Source organism: Opisthocomus hoazin, chromosome Z (genome assembly GCF_030867145.1).
Source record: "Opisthocomus hoazin isolate bOpiHoa1 chromosome Z, bOpiHoa1.hap1, whole genome shotgun sequence".
NCBI lineage: Eukaryota > Metazoa > Chordata > Aves > Opisthocomiformes > Opisthocomidae > Opisthocomus > Opisthocomus hoazin.
The window spans coordinates 84992267-85011037 of NC_134454.1; the positions used below are offsets into that span (position 1 = coordinate 84992267).

The window sequence follows — 18771 nt, forward strand, 5'->3', positions numbered from 1 at the left end:
GAAATTCCCAGGGTCTAATAATTGGCCCTAAAAATCCAAAGTAACTTTTTTGCAGACAGAGGATGATGAAAGAACAGACACATTTTTGAACTTGGTTTGTATATATAATCCTGAAATTAATTGGATAAGTCACCTGTATCTGTACAAATGCAGAATTTGTGTAACACTGGCAAAAATAATTAAGGAAATCAGTGGGGTAAGCATGCCTTCCCTGAGCAGGTCAGGCCAAGAAACGCATTTCTTCATACTTTTCCTCTAACAATCCTAAGAGAATATTTTCTTAATTCTTTTTTTCCACTCTTTTTTAATTTTTCAAGATTAAATCCTGGAAATATGTACGTAAATTTTTTCCAAACCTACACATGAAAACTAAAAATATATCAATTTTACACAAGTCCTGTGGTAATTATCTGAAAATCCCTTCAATTTTTGTAAGGTGACAATAAATAATCTGGCAGTCAGTCTGAGAAATAAATCTTTAAATATTCATATTTTCTGTAAAATTGAAAAAATAACTTACTAGCAACAAATATGTATTATTTTTTGAGTTTTTGAAAAATTACTTTTCTCATCTGAAATGGAAATCTCACAGGACAGATAGCATGAAATTTACTTTCCATCTATGATACACCCATTCTGTGGATAAACATGTAATTCCATTTATCAGGAATAACAGTAGATCATTTTCACCCTTAAAGAGATCAGCTTTAATCAGAATTAGGGAACAAACAACAAACTAGAATAACATGTTCATTCAACCAAGAAGATACATGTCAAGTTAGATTATCATGTAATCTGATCAGCGTTTGAAGTATGCCTAGATAAAAACAATTTTTCATGAGACAGAGGGTTTCTATTTTATTCTGTTGCACAGGTACATCAGTTTATTTGTTCTTTTTGCTAGTCGCTGTACAACCACTTAGTTAATTGTGGCTAACATTTTGAAGAATGTGCTGCAGATAATTCTTATTATTAGTGTAATTAATTTGCTAAATATAAACCAGTAATGCACGGACTCAGGATTTAGAGGGCTTTTGTGTATAATTTTTGGTACACGGAAAAACAGAGATAAACCCAGAGGTGCGAACTGCATCAGACTAGGAACATCGAAAGTACCAGGTTCTCTGTCTAGATATAGATCTCTGAAGGTATTTGCAAGCAAAACCTATTTCAAAAACATCAAGATTCTTGCATTTTGCACCCTACCTCAGGCAACTTGAGGTAGGCTTGAATGTTACTGAGCAGATCCAAGATTTGTGACTGAACCAGAAAAGACCAAGTGTCAAAATATTTTGTAAATTAAACTTAACTAACATTAGAAATGTGTAATTTCAGTATGGACTATATTCAGATAAGAGTCAGTAAAAAGTTACTTCTATTTTGTTTTATTTAATTACAGTTAAATTCCTAGTGCTAGCCTAATTTTTGTCTGAATTTGCAGCAGAGTGTATAGCTGTTCTTGATGTCAGACACAACCTACACAAAGCAATAAATTAGCTTATTGCTCTCAAAACCAAAAGAGTTCTATTTTTGGAAGTCTAAGAAGGGATAATCCATTCTAGTGAATTTATAATTATGGTACTAAAATGAATTCCTAGGAAAATTTACATATAACTTCGTACTTTTTAATTAAACATCGTTATTATGTGTTTGTTTCAAATTCTGGTTTTTAGGATGGTGTTTTTTACTCCTATAAAATAGTGGCAGATTTTTTTCTTCTTTACTGGCACTGATTTTGAAATGTGAGGATGCTTAAGTAATAATTCTTAAACCACTTGCAGTTTACACATCATTACTCTGAATGTGATGGGTATCAGACTTGGATGTGCTGAGTTTATCTTCTGTTACCTAGTCTTGTGACATTTCTGCTACATTGAATAGCCCAAATAACAGTAGGTTGTTTATGTTCCTGGATTGTGTGCCATCTTGGAGCACAGAACTGAAGAGATAAGCCTGACAACACAAAGCAGATGCTCTTTAAACACCAACATCAAAAGAACACCCATTGCGGGTGTCTTCTTACTCATTCATCCCTGTCCACCTGCACAGTCACCACCCTCAGCCCCTTGTAATGAGCATGCAACTTTCAATGCAAAGACCTCCATACATACAGTACGAAGTGACACAATAAGAAAGCAGAAGAGGGCTGGAAACCGAAGATTAAAATGCCCAGAGCATCTCAAGAAATGGACTATGACTAAAGCAAAAACAAATCATCTACTATTTCCACAGCTTGCTTCTTAAGGAAAATTGTTTCTAAACCTGTATTATTTAATATTGAAGAAAATGAGGAATCAGAAGGTTTTAATCCAAAACAGGTTTCCCACTCGGCAACTTCACCTCTGCTGTTACTGCTTTTACCATGACTTAAAATAGGAGAAGAACGGAGAATAAGGGGAAAGAAGCCAGGATACTGTCAATACTTCACCCCTCATATCATTTGTCTGTCATACTCTAAATTGGAAATGGAACTTTTTTTTAATCTTTGATCCTTATTCTACCCTGACTCTTTTTTATGGTTAAATTAGTGATTTCCTAGACAAAGAGAATCTAGGTCATTAGAGGAAAGCAGATATGATCTTGGAGAATGAAAATAGTCATTCAGGCCTTTTTCTGCTTTTAATCCAGTGTAAATTAATCCTCTTTACACAAGAGCCAGAATGAATTCATGATTTATGGGATGACATCAGTTTTTCCTTATCTCTGTCAGAATTCTGTCAGTTGAACCAACTCCCAGTATTCTACTTAAACATTTCATGCCCATTCCACATTTGAAGTTCATAGTAAATTATGAATTGTCCACCTCCTTTCTTCTAGTCTCTTAATTCTCAGTTGCTGTTTTTTCCCCCAGAAGTTTCACTTCTGTGAAAATAACAGAAGGTTTTCATTAATCCCAGTGAATGTCATAACTATACATTTCATCTTAATTTTATTTCTCTAGACCACACAGAGACCTATTTCTTCTTGAATGATTATGTGGTCCTCAACTTTGGAGAAGTATCTTTACCTTCTGTAATCCACAGATTTGAAGGTTTTATTGCCATGAAATCAACAGCTAATATTTTCTGAATAAGGAGATTTGAATAATTTTTATTTGTGCTTTAAAACACTTCTCTAGTAGTAAACAGAAACGCTAAAATTGCCTCAATGTGTATATAAAATTTGGCTTTTATGATCCAGTTAGACTATGAATACGGTATAGTTTGTATTATCTTTTCTTTTGGTGAATGAGTCTTCAAAATTACATTGTTCTTGCAGTAATATTTTTGGGAAAAATTGCTGCCATCTTTTGGATGCACTTAGAAAAAAAAAAAAAAGAAAGAAAAGTGACAATTTACTGGAAGTTCCAGCTGAGACATCCTGGATACCGGCTTTACCACGGAAACAATAATCTGAAATTGCAGAAAGTTACTCTGAGATAAGCATTCTTTCCTACTTTCCCATTTTATATAGTGATCACTGCATAACATCTGTGCAAGAATTTTTTGCTTGGTTAAGCAACACTGATGGCAAATGGCTTTCGTTGAAAGATGTGCCACTGAAGTTGAAGCTAAAGATAACAAGAAAACAGAAATTATGGATATAGAGAAGAAATCATATCCACTTCCAATAGGTTTTGTGTCTATAATCTTGTCTTGTTGTTTGAATAAGAAATAAAACTTATTTGATCTATACAATTATTACAGTTTAGTTTCACAGCTTATCTATCCTGAAATCCTTTGGAATCTAGCCTGCATATATTATATTGTGGTTTTTTGTTGTTTGTTTTCTTCTTCTCTTTTTCTTTTGAAGATGTAATCAAATGCTTGTTGTGTGGCCAGCTCAATACATTGGCTGCCGAGACAAGCACTGCACTTTCAGCAAAGTCTTTTTAAGAACTGAGAACGCTAGTGTCAGGCAGAATAAATCAAAGGTGGTAATATCTGTGAAAAATAAAACATTATCCAGAGAAAATAATAGCCCTCTGAAGAGATACCATTGTCACACACTAGCATATCTTGCCAGCACTGGACAGTGATAATAAAATATGCTGCAAATCTACCATATCGCCTGGAGTGAGACTCAGACATGCATTCTGTAACTGTCCGGACAGGAGAGGAGACTTTTACCAGTTGAGCCATAATGACACTCAGCAAAAAATTCAAAAGACAATGTGGGGAAGAAAACAGGGTTGCTGTGGGAATCCTCCACACTTTGCACTATACAGCTGCATTTGCAGTTAATTTCATTTCTGCCTGGGCACAAGGACCGGCAGGCCAACAAAGTTACATCCACTCTAACCGTCAAACTGTCACCCCTCACCAAGTGTCAGAGCCACATGACCGCTTGCTGTTACTTTAACAGCAGCAAGCTGTCCACTCTTTCCTCACACACAATGGAGCCAAGGTTAGTTTTACAAAAATATCCAGTTGAAAAGGCTTATAACATTTCATTCTGTAACAAAATAAGCTGACTCATTGTCCCAGTCACAAATTATAGAGTCTTTTATCCAAGCCATGTGCAAGAGAAAGAGGGACGAAACCCTCATTAAACAACATTCTTGTTCTGTGAACTTTAGAATCCCAGTTCACCCTTTCTCCCCCAAAATGCTATTGCTCAAACTTACCGCTTTTGCCAACTCCCCCTGCTCCTAGCATCACCACCTTGTACTCTCTGGATCCTGCTGAGGAATTGCTGGAGGAGCTGATCATTTCATTTTCTAGCTCCATCCTGCACAAGGCAGAAGAAGGGAGCAAAAGGGAAGAAAAAGCAACTGACAGGTGCTTTCTCTAATCTTAAACAACCATAAAAGCTGTGTTAGGAAAAAAAAAAGCTGAAAGGAAAGGTATAATGCAAGAGGTATGATTTATCAGCGTCGCACTCGCTACTGTGCCTGTGTTAGCTGCAGAAGGTCTCATAGCAACGACTTTAACAGCTTCCAATAAAAAATCTCTCTCTGCCCCCTCCCAGCTCTGTATCATTCTCTGTGTTTCTCTTCCTGGACAGAAACAGTCTTGTGAGGCTCAGAAGCCCTGGTACCTCTGGGTGTTGCTGTGCCCTTGGAATCAAACTAAGCAGAGCCTCCAGAAAAAGAAAAAGGATCACATTTCTTAATCATGATGCTTGTTATTCCATGTAGCACTTGCTCGAATCTTAAACAATACTAAAACAGACTGAGACTAGACAACCTCTTTGCCACCTTGGAGTAAAATATTTATCCTATCTTCCTGGAATTTGCTAGATTTACATTTATTACTATTAGAAGTGAAATAAGCAAAAAAATTTAAGAGTCTTTGTTCTTCCTGAAACCTACTGTAAAGCAGAGAAGCTCTCTACGATTGAGTTTGCCCCCAGATCAATTCTATTTTAGTTCAGTGTGCATCAATTATTTGCAGAAATAAATGAAGTATTTTGAAAAAAAAAATTTATTAGTTGTTTTATTTTTTCCCCATGCAGATTTTCAGAAGGAGATTGGGACTCAAGGGAGGGGGAAAGGTCTATTCATCCAGAAAATATCAATGTGAGCAAAGAAGAAAAAAAAGTGGTTGTAAATATTTAATACTAATATGAATCGATTTATCTTACCAACCTAGTCAGCCCAAATAAAAGAATAAAGCAAAACATTTTTGAATGACATCCAGTGTGAAAATCTCCCATTAGAATTATTCAGTGAAAATTTACAACAAAAGACTCCAGCTGTTTACTGATTTCTGATGATGTCTTTAACAGACCTAGTGTATCTAAAGAACGTGGTAAGTAATAAGATATATGCCTAGTTTTAATTGTTTTGCAGTATTTTTGAGGAGCAAAAAGTATCTACTGCAAAAGGGGTGGAAGGCAAAAACTTGCTCTCCATTGAAAAGCGCTGGGCTTTCGTGACAGGCAGAATTATTAAGGAGATAGGGAAATGGAAGCAGGAGAGGCAACTAGTAACTTATCTCGAAAGTCAGACACCTTCATCTGTCCACTCCTCAGAGTAGACATACTGCCTTACACAGCAATATACAATCAAAAGTTGAAAGGGAAAGAAAAAAAACCAAAATCATAGTCTGATTGGGAACATTACCGAAAGAAAAATAGGAAGGAGAGGAAAAGGTATAGAAGGGCACATGTATGAGAGAGAGTAAATGGACTAAGAAAACACATTGTTAAAGAGATGAGACACATAGGTACGATAATGGCATTATAATTAGAATGGAGAAGGTGAACAGAACATGAATAATCAGGTTCCCTGTCAGTATAATAATTGGGAAACATCAGATGAATCAGACAGTAGCTGGGTGCAAAACCAAAGTACTTGTAAGAGTCATGGCTGACAAGGAACTTCTTGCCACATGATGTTTTGGGCAGTAGGAATGAACTTGTAACGAATAAAAAATTGAATATGGAGTAACACAAAATCCTTTGTGGATTACTGAAGTCACTAATTCTTGCTTAAGCAGTACTCAGGACTCACACCAAGAGGTCCTGGGAAAACACTGAAGAATCAAAGTATGATGGTCTGTTTTCAGCTACACAGAAAAAGAGAGTAGAGGGAAAGACACTGTGTTCCGAGAACTCCTCCAGAATCAGGATCTGCTACTGTTGTCATACAGGATTTCTGTAACAATCATGCTGTGAGCAGCTGTGCCCTGTCAGGGCTGGGTGGCTATATTGATACCTGGATGCAAACCTCAGAATTCAGAAGGATTGGTCTTCCAGTATAAAATAAGACTTAAGGAAGAAATTCTGAATGTAATGATGTGATGTCTAAATATTGAACTTCATCAGAATGAGACAGGTAGGTCAATAAATCCCTTTTGTGATTAGAACTCCATTTTCATTAAAATAATTTTCAACTGCTCAGCATTGATATATTGGATAAAGTTAATAATGATACCAAAAGCAGTGCTTAGAACAGCTGGATTTTCCTGGAGATCTCCCATCAACATACTACCTCCTCCTCAGAATCTTCTAACCCCATAGCTGTCAGTAAGATTTGCCTGACATTAAAATGTCAGGAGAGGGGGTGGCTGTGGGCACGACTCAAAACACAAGCTAAAAAAATACATTCCAAAAAATAATAGTTAAAATTGTGAGTATGTAACGCATAAGAATTAGCCAAGATTTCTCTCCTGCTGTTACTGCATGCCAGAGAAAAGCGGCAAGCCATTTTTTTCCTTTTGTTTAGGGCCGGAAAGTGGTGAATGCATGTAAAAAATGGAAGAGGACACAAAAAAGAATTATGTCAGAGAAGGAAGCAGAAGATGACAGAACTGAATGGAAAACCATTTCCTCATCTTTTAATAAAATCTAGAAAAATGAAGACAAGTTTATGTCTGAAAGAGTGGAATTAAATATTTTTACTTATGGATTGAGAATTAACCATTTAAAATACCTGCTTTAAAGACAAAGATTTAAGTTTATTAAACTTCAGTTTAATAGGTACTGTTACATTACATAAACATTTGAACAAACATATCCTCCTAACTTTGAAAGAGGCTTTTCCAGAGCCTAAAAAGATGATACTATATTCCCATTTATAATGCAGGGCTTGTTCTACTTGTTTTTCATCGTAACTTCCTATTGACAAAAAACCTACCCTGTTGGAATTTCATTCAATTCAGTAGTGGAGGACAAGTATTTAGCTTCATTCCCATTTACGATAACTTCTGTTAGTCTTCCTTCTCCCACATGAGCAGAAAGCACAAGGTTTTGCTTTTAGTCTGCTGCCAACAAAATTACTAGGGAGATGATTTGAAATGACTTGGCTCCAACACTTAAGGACAGAGGAAAATAAGCAACAGAAGCACCAGGATAAATGCTTTATGGACAACAGAAAGAAACAGTACAAAACACAACAATCGGACCTGAGATACAAGTTTTTACAATGAGTGAGTTATTCCACAACAAATTCTACCTCATCATTTGATCTTTTTTTTTTCTGCTTAAAGGACACATTTATCTTGATGTAAATTCATAGAAAACTGTCCTCAAGCAAACAAGAACAACTGCAAAAGTGGGAAAAAAGTGTGATACTAGCCTATAATGAATAATTTATTTATCAAATTTGGACTCCATCACTGTTTACATAGTGCTTGTGACTATACAGTAAACCTGCTGGGTTTTTTTTCTGTTTTTTTAATGTTCTATTCAAATTCACTGCAAAATATAGCAAACAACTGAAACTATTCAGTAGTCAAAATCTAACAACTGCTTTGTTTGAATTCATATTTTTTCGGTTAATATAGAAATAGCTGTATGCTCAGATTCTCAAGGATATTTAGGTCTTAAGCAAACGACAACATAGAGAAAGATATGTTAAAAGAGAAGTAGATCATCTTTTTCTAGACAAAATGCCGTTAGAAAACACATTCCATTCATACTACATCTCCACTTACTCTGAGGGGTGTTGAATAAAATGATGAGGTGTTAATACAACATGTAAATGTTCTGAAATGATTTCCTAGAGCACTTTATGTTGAGGAGATTTTATAAATTAACCTGGATAAATATTCTTGTCATTAGGTAGGGAGCTCATGAGTTTAAAAACTTGAATAGCAAGCAAAATGCAAATCTTGACTGATTTCTGCTCCATTAAGTGGTGGGTTAAAGGCATGTGAACCACTTAATAATAAGCAGATATGCATGAGCCCACTGGGGTCCACGCCATTATGGAAACACTGACCACTCTTTTGTCCCCCACGTTTGCAGATTAGGTACAGCAGAACAGGAATAGTAAAAAGCATCCTTCACAAAAAGACTTGTAAGTCCACCTTACTGAATTGCTGAAGCGCTGCTATGAGAAGAGTGCTAATGCAGAAACCATTGCACAGCACAGGAGAACTGCTTCAACCTGCTTCTGAGCAAAAAATACATTTAGCACACTAGCTTAACTTGATCAATTCTGAGTAAAGCTAGCATACTAAAGTAATCATTAGGGGATGTAAAAAAATTGAAACTTCAATTTTACATTAACAGATTTGACATGGTTTTTCTAAAATATGCTGAGCACCTCTGAATGATATTGTTAAGGGACCTCCAACACACTACAGAAGCAGCTCTGCATTTTTTTAATTCAGATTCTTACTACAAATATCCAGTGGTTTAGTCACCCATCTGCCACAGGCACCCTGACTTCCTTGGGTAATTCCCATCCTTTTTACATCCTCCAAATTACTCGTCTGTAGGATGACTCTGTGTGTCGCATATAGTATAATTGATAGGACACTTGACAACCTCCCACCTCGAAGCTGGATCTTCAGCTCAAGCTGTTAAGACTTATGTCTTTTCTTCTGAAATTCTTATTTCTGTCCCTAGTGTCAGACAGCATACTGATCCCTGCCTCTACTGCGATGCATTTTAATCTAGGCCTTGTTAGTAGGTTGAGTGGCAAAAGCAAATGAAAGGAGAAAAGACACAAGACTATTAACAGAAAATGTGAAACAGCTTCAGAGTCCATAAAATAAAGGTGCATTGTGGTTTTGGTCTTGTCAAAGTAGGGAGATTCGCCCTGAGAAACACCTTTCCTTTGCTTATCAAATAGGTCAAACGATGCAACTAATACTGTCCTTGCTAAACAAAGCTTTGAGAAACAGGGGCAGTTTAGCACATTATTGAGAACATTCAAGTAGTGTTAACTTTACAATTTCTTACTAACTTCTTACAGAACAGAAACATTGGAAGTCATGTCCTAAAGTGCATCAAAGGGAAAAGCTATTTTCTCTGGGTTTCCAATAAGGTTTCACAAATGATTTATGATCTTACTGTGAAGAAACACTAATGATTGCAGGTCATTTACGGATTTCTGTTGAATTTGAATTACATTTATAGATAAGACTTTTATACTTTCAAATGCAACACTGGTATTCAGAATGTGCAAATCTTAAAGATCTCACAGCCTTAACTCCACATAAACGTATTCTCTGTGAGCACAACCATATGTTTATTCTAAATTCATTCACCTTCCAGTGCTTTTGCTAGGAAGGAAAAATATAAGCACAGCTACAATATGAAACACTATACAATAAATGTTGGAAGAGCTCTGAAGAGACCATGTTTTTCCTCCCTGTTCCGTTTCACAAATCCTTTTAAGTAGTTTGAACAATATTTTCTTAACCTTACTTTAAAGTCTTCCAGAGAAAGAAATTACCCAGTTTTTCAAATGCTGAAATAAATTGCCTCACTATCCTATTAGAAATGTCTTTGAAACCTGAATGTCCTTTATTACACAGCAAGACTACCACGTTGCATCATACCTGCTACAGCTATTACAAAAAGGCATAGTGAACATTTCAAACATATATTTGAATAGTGAGACAATGAATCAAATGAACAAGATAAATTTAGAGAATCTTGTTCTCCTCAGCCTTCCTGTCTCTTTCTATAATTTCATACCCCATCACCTCTCTTTCATAAGTCATTCATTAATCTTTTATGCTTTTTGTGTTCCCAAGGACTCTCCACTGCCTGTTTTGAAGGGTGTTTTCCAAATCCGGCCACATTATTGTTTCAAGACTTCATGTAATATGGATTTGCGCCTACTATGGGTGCATTTAAAGCTTAGAATATTTAAAATAAACACAGGCAATCAACAATAACAGATGTAAATTTTTTGATATTTTCTAATCTGTATTTGAATGTTCTCAGTGATGAATTAATAATCTGCCAGGATTGTGTCAGTTTCTAATTTACAGCTTTTTGCTGCTCTCTTATTTTTCAAGTCATCCTTGTCATATTAGTTTCTGGAAAAGAGAACACCCTTTCAGTTGTGATTGTCACAAAGAAGAAGATTCTCGTATTTTGACTGTTACCTTGAAGGCATTTACAGATGATGATAATGTCTGCATCCCAAAAGCCCTTGCACTTGAAAACAGTTTCCTGTACTTCACATCAACCATATGAAGTTTAACACTGAACCATGTCAGAAGGTATATCAGCAGAAAAAAAGAAAAAAACAAAAAACCCACAGTAGACAGACTCTCAAATTTGATGTGCTATCAGTCATTAAGATGCTTTCCACTTAGCTGTCCATAAAAAGTAAACCTACAGAGACTAGCATCAACTTCATCAATGAAACATCAAACAGTATAAATATGAATTTTCTTACCTAGACTTTCGTAGTATCATGGATTATTTTCCATGCTGAGATAGTCTTATTATAACAATCAAATTTTTTATTGGTGTTCTGTTGGCTGAACAGAAGGACTTCTGCGGTTCTTAAATCTGTTGCAATTAACCTTTTAAGTGTATAGTTACTTTCAACAGCTGTACAAACAATAAGAAAAGCAGAGTCAGTTGCTTTAAAATCACTAGTGAAAGGTTTCTTCAAGAAAATTCAGACTTTTGATTAGTTACTTCTCCCCCTGGACATACCGTTTCCTATGTAATGGAGGCTTGGACTCAGCTACCTAATGGGCTGAATAATGGATCACAAGAAATGATACAAATATATATGTATATATATTGTTGTTTTCAGAAGTAGTAGTGCAATGTGTTCTTGACTAGAAGTTTCTGTTGCCATTCTGTTCATGCTTGTGCTTGAATTCTTGTGAATCTACCTATTTTGATAGCTTCTAATCTGTTTAAAGGCACCAGTGTCATATGTAAATATATCATTGAAAACACTAGGAATCCCACATGAAAGATATCACTGTGTTTTATACATCTGAGATAAACTCTTGTATTTAAGCTCTAGCAAGTGAATAATGAACTACGCAAGTATGTAGATTCATTTATTTGAAAAGTTCTTATAGAATTTTGTTATAAAAGATTACAAACATATGTTGCAGCCTTTCAGTACCTGAAGAGAGTCTACAAGAAAGCTGGAGAGGCATTTGTTACAAGGGCACTTGATAACACAAGGTCTAATGGCTTTAGACTAAAAGAGGGTAGATTTAGATTAGATACAAGGAAGAATTCATCTCTATGAGTGTGGTGAGGCACTGGCACAGGCTGCCCAGAGAAGCTGTGGCTGCCCTCTCCCTGGAAGTGTTCAAGGCTAGGTTGGATGGGGTTTAAACAACCTGATCTAGTGGAAGAGGTCCCTGCCCATGGCAGGGGTGGGGTTGGAACTAGATGATCTTTAAGGTGCCTTCCAACACAAACCATTCTGTGATTCTACGATTGTGCGAAATATTCCACTTGTGACTTCTACTGCGTTTCAAGATCTGCTTCTACTGAAGACACTGGACACTGCAGTCTGTCACTAGTTAATCTGTTAATCAGTTTAAAGATTCTATTTTTATAAAATATCATAAGATTAATAGGCTTAAGTGTTAGGAAAAGTGCTAATCTAACCTCTGTATGGCATGAAAAACAAAACAGTGCAGTAATTTTATAATGTTATTAACTATGAATGAAAAAAATCCATCACTGTAGACTTCATTGTATCACTGACTGTTTAACTTTAAAAAGCTTCGCTTTAACAAACAAAGTTTCATTCAGAAAACTGGTGCAAAATCAGAATCCCTGTTCCTTGTATTGGAAATACCTGATATCCCTTACCAGAGTCAAATTTGTTAAAAAATCATTCAAGAAAATATTGTGTATTAGGTGGCTTAGTAATTTTCTTGTTCCAAGCTTTAATGTCAGTTTTCATTTCAGGTGTGATTTTCATTGGTTTGCAAAGAAAAGAAAACTTTTTACGGTCTGGAGGAATAAGGGCAAAGTCATGAGACAGCTCTGAAAATTAACATACTGAATTGATCAAGAGGTTAAATTCACTAAGTGATGACTTTCTTGCAGCTATCAGCAGCATAATGAGATCATCAAAATTAGACTTTTCAGATACTCACAAACAGAGATCCTTCTGTCTACTCAGCAAAGACAATATTTCACTAAAGTATTCACTGGTATTCCTACAAAATTGGTAGAAACATAGTCTGAAGTGAGGCAAAAAGCACCCGAATTAGCCCTGCTTCTGTGACATGTGATCGTTATCCAAGCTCTGGGAAGTGACAAAGAAAAGCCTAAATCTGTTATTCGGGGCTACATCATTAACATAAAGAAACAAAACTGTAAAGACTGGTTACCTAGATAACATATTTCATATTTCCTTGAAGTGCTTTCAACAAAGACTACATAATCCAATATCTTCTGCTCTTAGGAGGGCATATTTCTCTTGACAAGTGAGGATCACCTCAAAAGGCCACAGTTAATAAAGCCTGTAGATGGGATGTAGAGGTTTTACAGAAAGCTGAATCCCCTTATGTTTGTCTTACTTCAACTTAGAAAGCTTACAAATGAGCTAAGTCCTGTGAAGTTTAAGTTAGCTAAGCTGGTTAGTGCAACAGTATAATCAACAAGTCTCTGTGTAGGCACACTGCTGACACAAGATAATTTCACATTCAAATTAAGTCCCACTATTTCTCTGTGTTTACCAAAGTTAATTTTTGTTTCTTTTCCAGAATTACCCAGTCTGGCTCTGAATGACCTAACATTTCACAGAAGCCTCTAGTACTTCCAGCTCTAGATATCTGGAAATACAAGTACTTTATGAAAAAAAAATGTTTTTGTGGTAGTGCTTTCCCTGATTCATCTTTACTCAAAGATGAAGTGTCTTATGTCTAGACCCATACCAAAATTCCTTTAGGCAAGTGAGCTCAGAGTTTTGAGATGAAGAACCGTATGTCTCTGTCCAAAATACATCATCTGTATCAATCTTGATGACAAGTGAAGTTCACATGCTAACAAATACATTTATCTCCCAAATTCTATCCTATTATGTCCAAAATTCTCTACTAATATACTTTCCTTCTGATGTTTTTTAAATTCAGAATCAAATGTACAGATAACAATATACACAAACTCATACATAATAGCACGTATATGGACAATAAAACAGAGTATTTCAAAACAAGACTTAGAAAGATACCCTAAAATATTATTTCCAAACATGCGTGCAACTGATATAAAATTTTATCATTTTCACAGAATCACAGAATGACTGAATGGCAGGGCTTGGAAGGGCTCATGATTTTCCTCATCCTGGTCAGGTGGCCTGTAGTACACACCCACAATAATGTCACCCATATGAACCTGTCCCTGAATTCTAACCCATAAGCTCTGGACTCTTTCTTGATCCGCCCCAGGAAAAGCTCAATGCATTCCAGTTGCTCCATCACATATAGAGCAACTCCACCACCTCGCTTTGTTGGCCTGTCTTTCCTGAAGAGTGTGTAGCCATCTGTGACAGCATTCCAGTCATGTGAGCTGTCCCACCATGTCTCTGTAATTGCAATGAGATCATGGCCCTGCGACTGCACATAGATCTCTAATTCTTCCTGCTTATTGCCCATGCTGCGTGCGTTGGTGTACAGACGTTTCAGAGAGGAACTCCAGCATGCTGGTTTCCCTGGAGGGGTGCAAAAGGATCTGCTGTGTCCATGCCCACCCTTAAGGTGGTGGATCTTTCGCTTCTCAGCTTGTGACACAGCTGAAGAATATTTATCACTGCTCTGATTAGCCACACCTAATCCCCAGCCGGATGAGATGGCTTGAGCATTGTGACTTTGACCCTCATCAGTTGAGTCCTTCAGTTTAAAGCCTTTCCCATCAGGCTGGCTAGCCTGTTGCCAAAGATTCCCTGCCTTTTCTAGAAAGGTGGGTTCCATCCCTCTGTAACAGGTTATAATCATAGAAGAAAACTCCATTGTCATAAGAACTAAAACCCTCATGGGAGCATCAGCCACGTTTTCTTATTGTAATGTTATTCCAGGGCTCCAAGAGGTAAAAATGTTATTATTGAGAATCCATTTGATTTCCAGTCTGTGAGAGAAAAGTAGTAGAACAAATGCCCTGCCCAGTTTTTTCATGAAGATAACTTGAACGGGAGCCACATCTGGTCAGGTCTCAAGTTCCACATACATTTTCCTTCCATAAGATCAGGTTCAGTGTCCTGGGTTTGGCCAGGACAGGGTAAATTTTCACCAGAATCCAGGAAGGGGCACAGCCAGGCAGGCTGACCCAACCCCAACCTGGCCAAACAGAGCCGGGTATTACATACCATGTGCCGTCATGCTGGGTTCCAGTGGGGGGCGGTGGCGCAGCAGGAACTCACTTGCGGCTCGGGAGCGCGCAGCGCCGGTCCTGTCTGGAAGAACGGCTCTGTGGGTCGTGCGGTTTGTGTCGTGTTTTCTCCTTATCTGTATCGTTGTTCCTGTTCCCTTTGTTTGCTGTTCTGTTAAACTACCCTTATCCCGACCCACCAGTTTCTGCCTGTTTGTTTCCATTCTCCTCCGCACCCCGGTGGGGGGAGGGGCGGCCGCGTGGGCTTTTGTTGCCGGCCGCAGCCCAAACCAGAACATTCGGAATTCTGACACAAAAACCCTGAAGATCACAACTGTGTTAGACTGAAGTTGGGAGAGAAACAGAATTTTGCATATTCCCATAAGACATTTGTACGGACTTTTTGCTGTCTATGGACACTAATGTGTCTGGGAAATATACTTACAGTTATTCATGCAGAGGGCTAGACCGAAAAATTTATCTTCCTTTGTTTTGCTGTCGCTGTTTGCTGTAGAGGAACCTTGACAATATAAAAAAAGCAAAAGGCTGAGACAATAATGGATCTTTAATAGGAATGAGTACACAAACACTATGTTAGACAGAGGCTAACAAAGAGATCAGAGGAATTTATATTTTTCCTATTAACTATAGACTATAAAGTCTTCTTGAATATTGGCAACCACCCAAGACCCTGAAACACATCAGATGAAAAATGTACCTCTTCCAGATCCTTCAACGGATTTCAGGAATCCTTTGTTACCTGAGTATCCTCTCAGGACAGTCCTTATGATATTGTCATTTTACAAACATTGAGCTGGCTACTCTGTGTTACATTTCTATTTTGTTTGCATATCCTTCAATCTTTGGGACAAGAATTTTAATAAATATAATTTGAAAGCCAAACTCTTATTCTTACTTAGACTATTTTTCAAGGCATCATTTTCTTGTATGTGTTTTTAATTAGAATTTAAGAGTTATTTCAGATAAACACACACACCTTTGTTCTTATGGAAATGACTTTCAGCTCCGCTAGTTTGTATTTTCTTTCACTCTTAAATGACTTTAAAGACTTGCACATTCTAATGGTACCAGAATGAACTTCCTCCTCCTCCTAGCATATCTGGAAAGGTCGTTTTCTTTCTGTGTTGTAACCTGCCCTCCATTTTTCTGTAAGTTGGTCAGAAGTGTACGAATACTTTATTTTTCCTTGAGCAACAACTCTTCTTGTAATCATGTTGTTTAAGGTTTTAGCAAAGCACACACAATAACAGTGTTGTAACTCATGCTCTCATCTGAAGGCCTACTCTTAGATCAGTACTGCCAGAAAATCTCTCAGTATCTTAACCACCAGATGAGAAGCAGACTATAGCTTTGATAGAACAGTTGCCTGTCAGCTGTCTATACTCTCTACAGCATTTAAGCCTCTCATGCTCCAGAAAGATTATGTGATAGAATGCCTGTAAAAGAAGAATCTGTAAAATTATGTAAATTAAACATGGAAGGTTTCTCTTTTCCATTTTTTTTTTTACAAAACAGTGGAAAAGGCAACCCCTTTCATGACACATCACTCCTTTTGATTACCCCAGAAACAGATTATACTCTAGCCTGAAGAGAACATTCTCACACTCTTTATTAAATCAGATTCTCTTTTAAGATAAAGACCATGGCAATGTCTTACTTTTTTTTACAGAAAGGAATAGACTTTCTACTTTTTTAGAAAGCTGTCTAGTTCCAAGTTTGCCTGAAGTAAATGGTGTCTAGATTTGTCACTCACCTCATTAAATACAGTTTAATTCTTCCATGAATTAAGTGACATTTCTTTGTGAAATACTGACTAAGAAAAATGTTATGAGTTAGCAAAAATGAAATAGAAAGGGAAAGCAAAATACCACGATAAGAATTCAATGACTGTAAAGATGCATTTGAGGTACCGTAAATACACTTATAGCTAAGTAAGAAATATTTAATTCTTTTGCAGTTATAGTAATTGCTACATAACTAGTGACTTAGCTTAGTAACTCTGTAATTATCTTTGACATCTTTTTCATTTGGCTATTAGTAACATAAATTTATTTGAACATATAGAAAATGTCACTGAAAATAGCTGTATTACATAAAATATTAATGAAATAAAATAAGCTTGATTAAAATTTTTATATCGTAGTCATCTCCACTCACGGTAATGTAGAAACATCATCAAATTTTCTCAATACAATCTTTATCTTTTTATTTTGCAAAACAATCACCACAATTTTGGTCTTATTTTGTAACAATTTTCCTCCTCCCAGATTTTTCATATTCCTCAATGATTACTAAAAAAACCCCAAAAAACAGAGTTCTCTGATCCATTTCTCTAGAATCTTAAGCTACCTTTGGTGGAACTTTGTCTAACACTACTACTGCAGCATGTCACTTTCACCTGTTGAATGCTCAATGTTCACCTTGCCAGTTACATTTTTCTATTTGTGCTCAATGCCAGCATTCATTTCTATGAAAAAATGTCAGGATTATCTCAGTTTAATCTTCCTTTAAATCCGATTCATACAATCGCAGGCTAGTTAATTTTGTGCTAAAGAAAGGAAGTTTAATGGCCAAGTTCTCATACAGACAGAGGCAAGAAAGCCATCCAGAGGCAGTTCTTTCCCTGAGCCCTTAGAATCCCAAAGAAAACACTCCCAAAGCAAATTCAGAGTACTGAATATGCCAGCCTGCATTTCTTTTTCTTCTCATGTATATGTAATAGTGATTCATCTGGCAGGTATGGGCCACGAACCATGCTAAAGGATCTTACAATTGCAGCAGAAATGCACTGTAATGAGTCCCATAAAAATCACTAAGTCTGATATTGGAAGGACATTGGGAATATTAAAACCGAGATTCAGGTGTCTGGAGAGCATGGGTGCACATTAACATACATTTCCCTAAGCCTGTAAACTATTCTTGTTCTGCTGCAATTTGCAGACTACAGCAATTAATCGTGGATTATCTTTATAGGATAACGGTGAGAGTAATCAGTCAAATTTAATTGACAGCCCACAGGAACTTAAGGAGATTTGATTTCCTGGAGTTCTGAATCTTTGGCAACCTCAAATTAAAGGCAGACAATTAAGACTGATACTGTCAAAGACTGTCCAATTAATCACAATTTGTTTACCAATGCACTTTACAAGATGGTGATCACCTCACATCCTGTTATACCTAAGACAAAATCGTCAAATAGATGTTTTCCTACATTTCATTTTTTAGATGGGCATTCATTTTCTTTTCTAATCCACTGGCAATATGAGTAGTTCCTTACGACTTGCTGTTCTTCTTCATTCATGTGCAAATGTCCAGCTATTATTATTTTCTTTTTATAACATATTTTGACATGGGTATCATATATAATTACTGTAAATTTTTTTCACAAATATTTCTAATGTTTTATCCACAGAACCTTATCTAGCTCACGACTGAAATTACATTGTTATTTCTTCTAGTGCCCCACTATATTTGGACAGAATTCACTGAAGCATGTAGTAGAAGGATATCTAATTTGCCTGTTGCTTGTTACTTCCCTCAATATTTGGGCAGTATTAGTCAGTCGCTTAAATTTCAGTAATAAAAATCAAGCTTTTCTTTCATTTGCCTGGACTTTGGATTTTGTTTATGTGAAGTAGGAATAATCATAGACTGGGAAAACTGGAAGTGGATTCTTAGTTGTGCAGTTCTTCAAACCTTCTGGGCTTCTTCCTTCTACTTATTTTTCTTCAGATTGATGACTAGTAAAACAGATCTGTCTGATTAATTAACGCCCTCCAGAAC

At 36.5% G+C, this 18771-nt stretch overlaps 1 protein-coding gene across 1 annotated transcript in view; it reads right to left on the reverse strand.

Annotated features, from left to right (window-relative positions):
* RIT2 (Ras like without CAAX 2) overlaps positions 1-4872 on the reverse strand; it is a 188055-nt gene extending 183183 nt beyond the window's left edge. Inside the window, exon 1 of the mRNA XM_009941336.2 lies at positions 4607-4872. Within this exon, the coding sequence (XP_009939638.1) occupies positions 4607-4709 (103 nt within the window). The 5' untranslated portion in view covers positions 4710-4872. The remainder of the gene's footprint in view (positions 1-4606) is intronic.
* Between the last annotated feature and the right edge of the window lie 13899 nt (positions 4873-18771).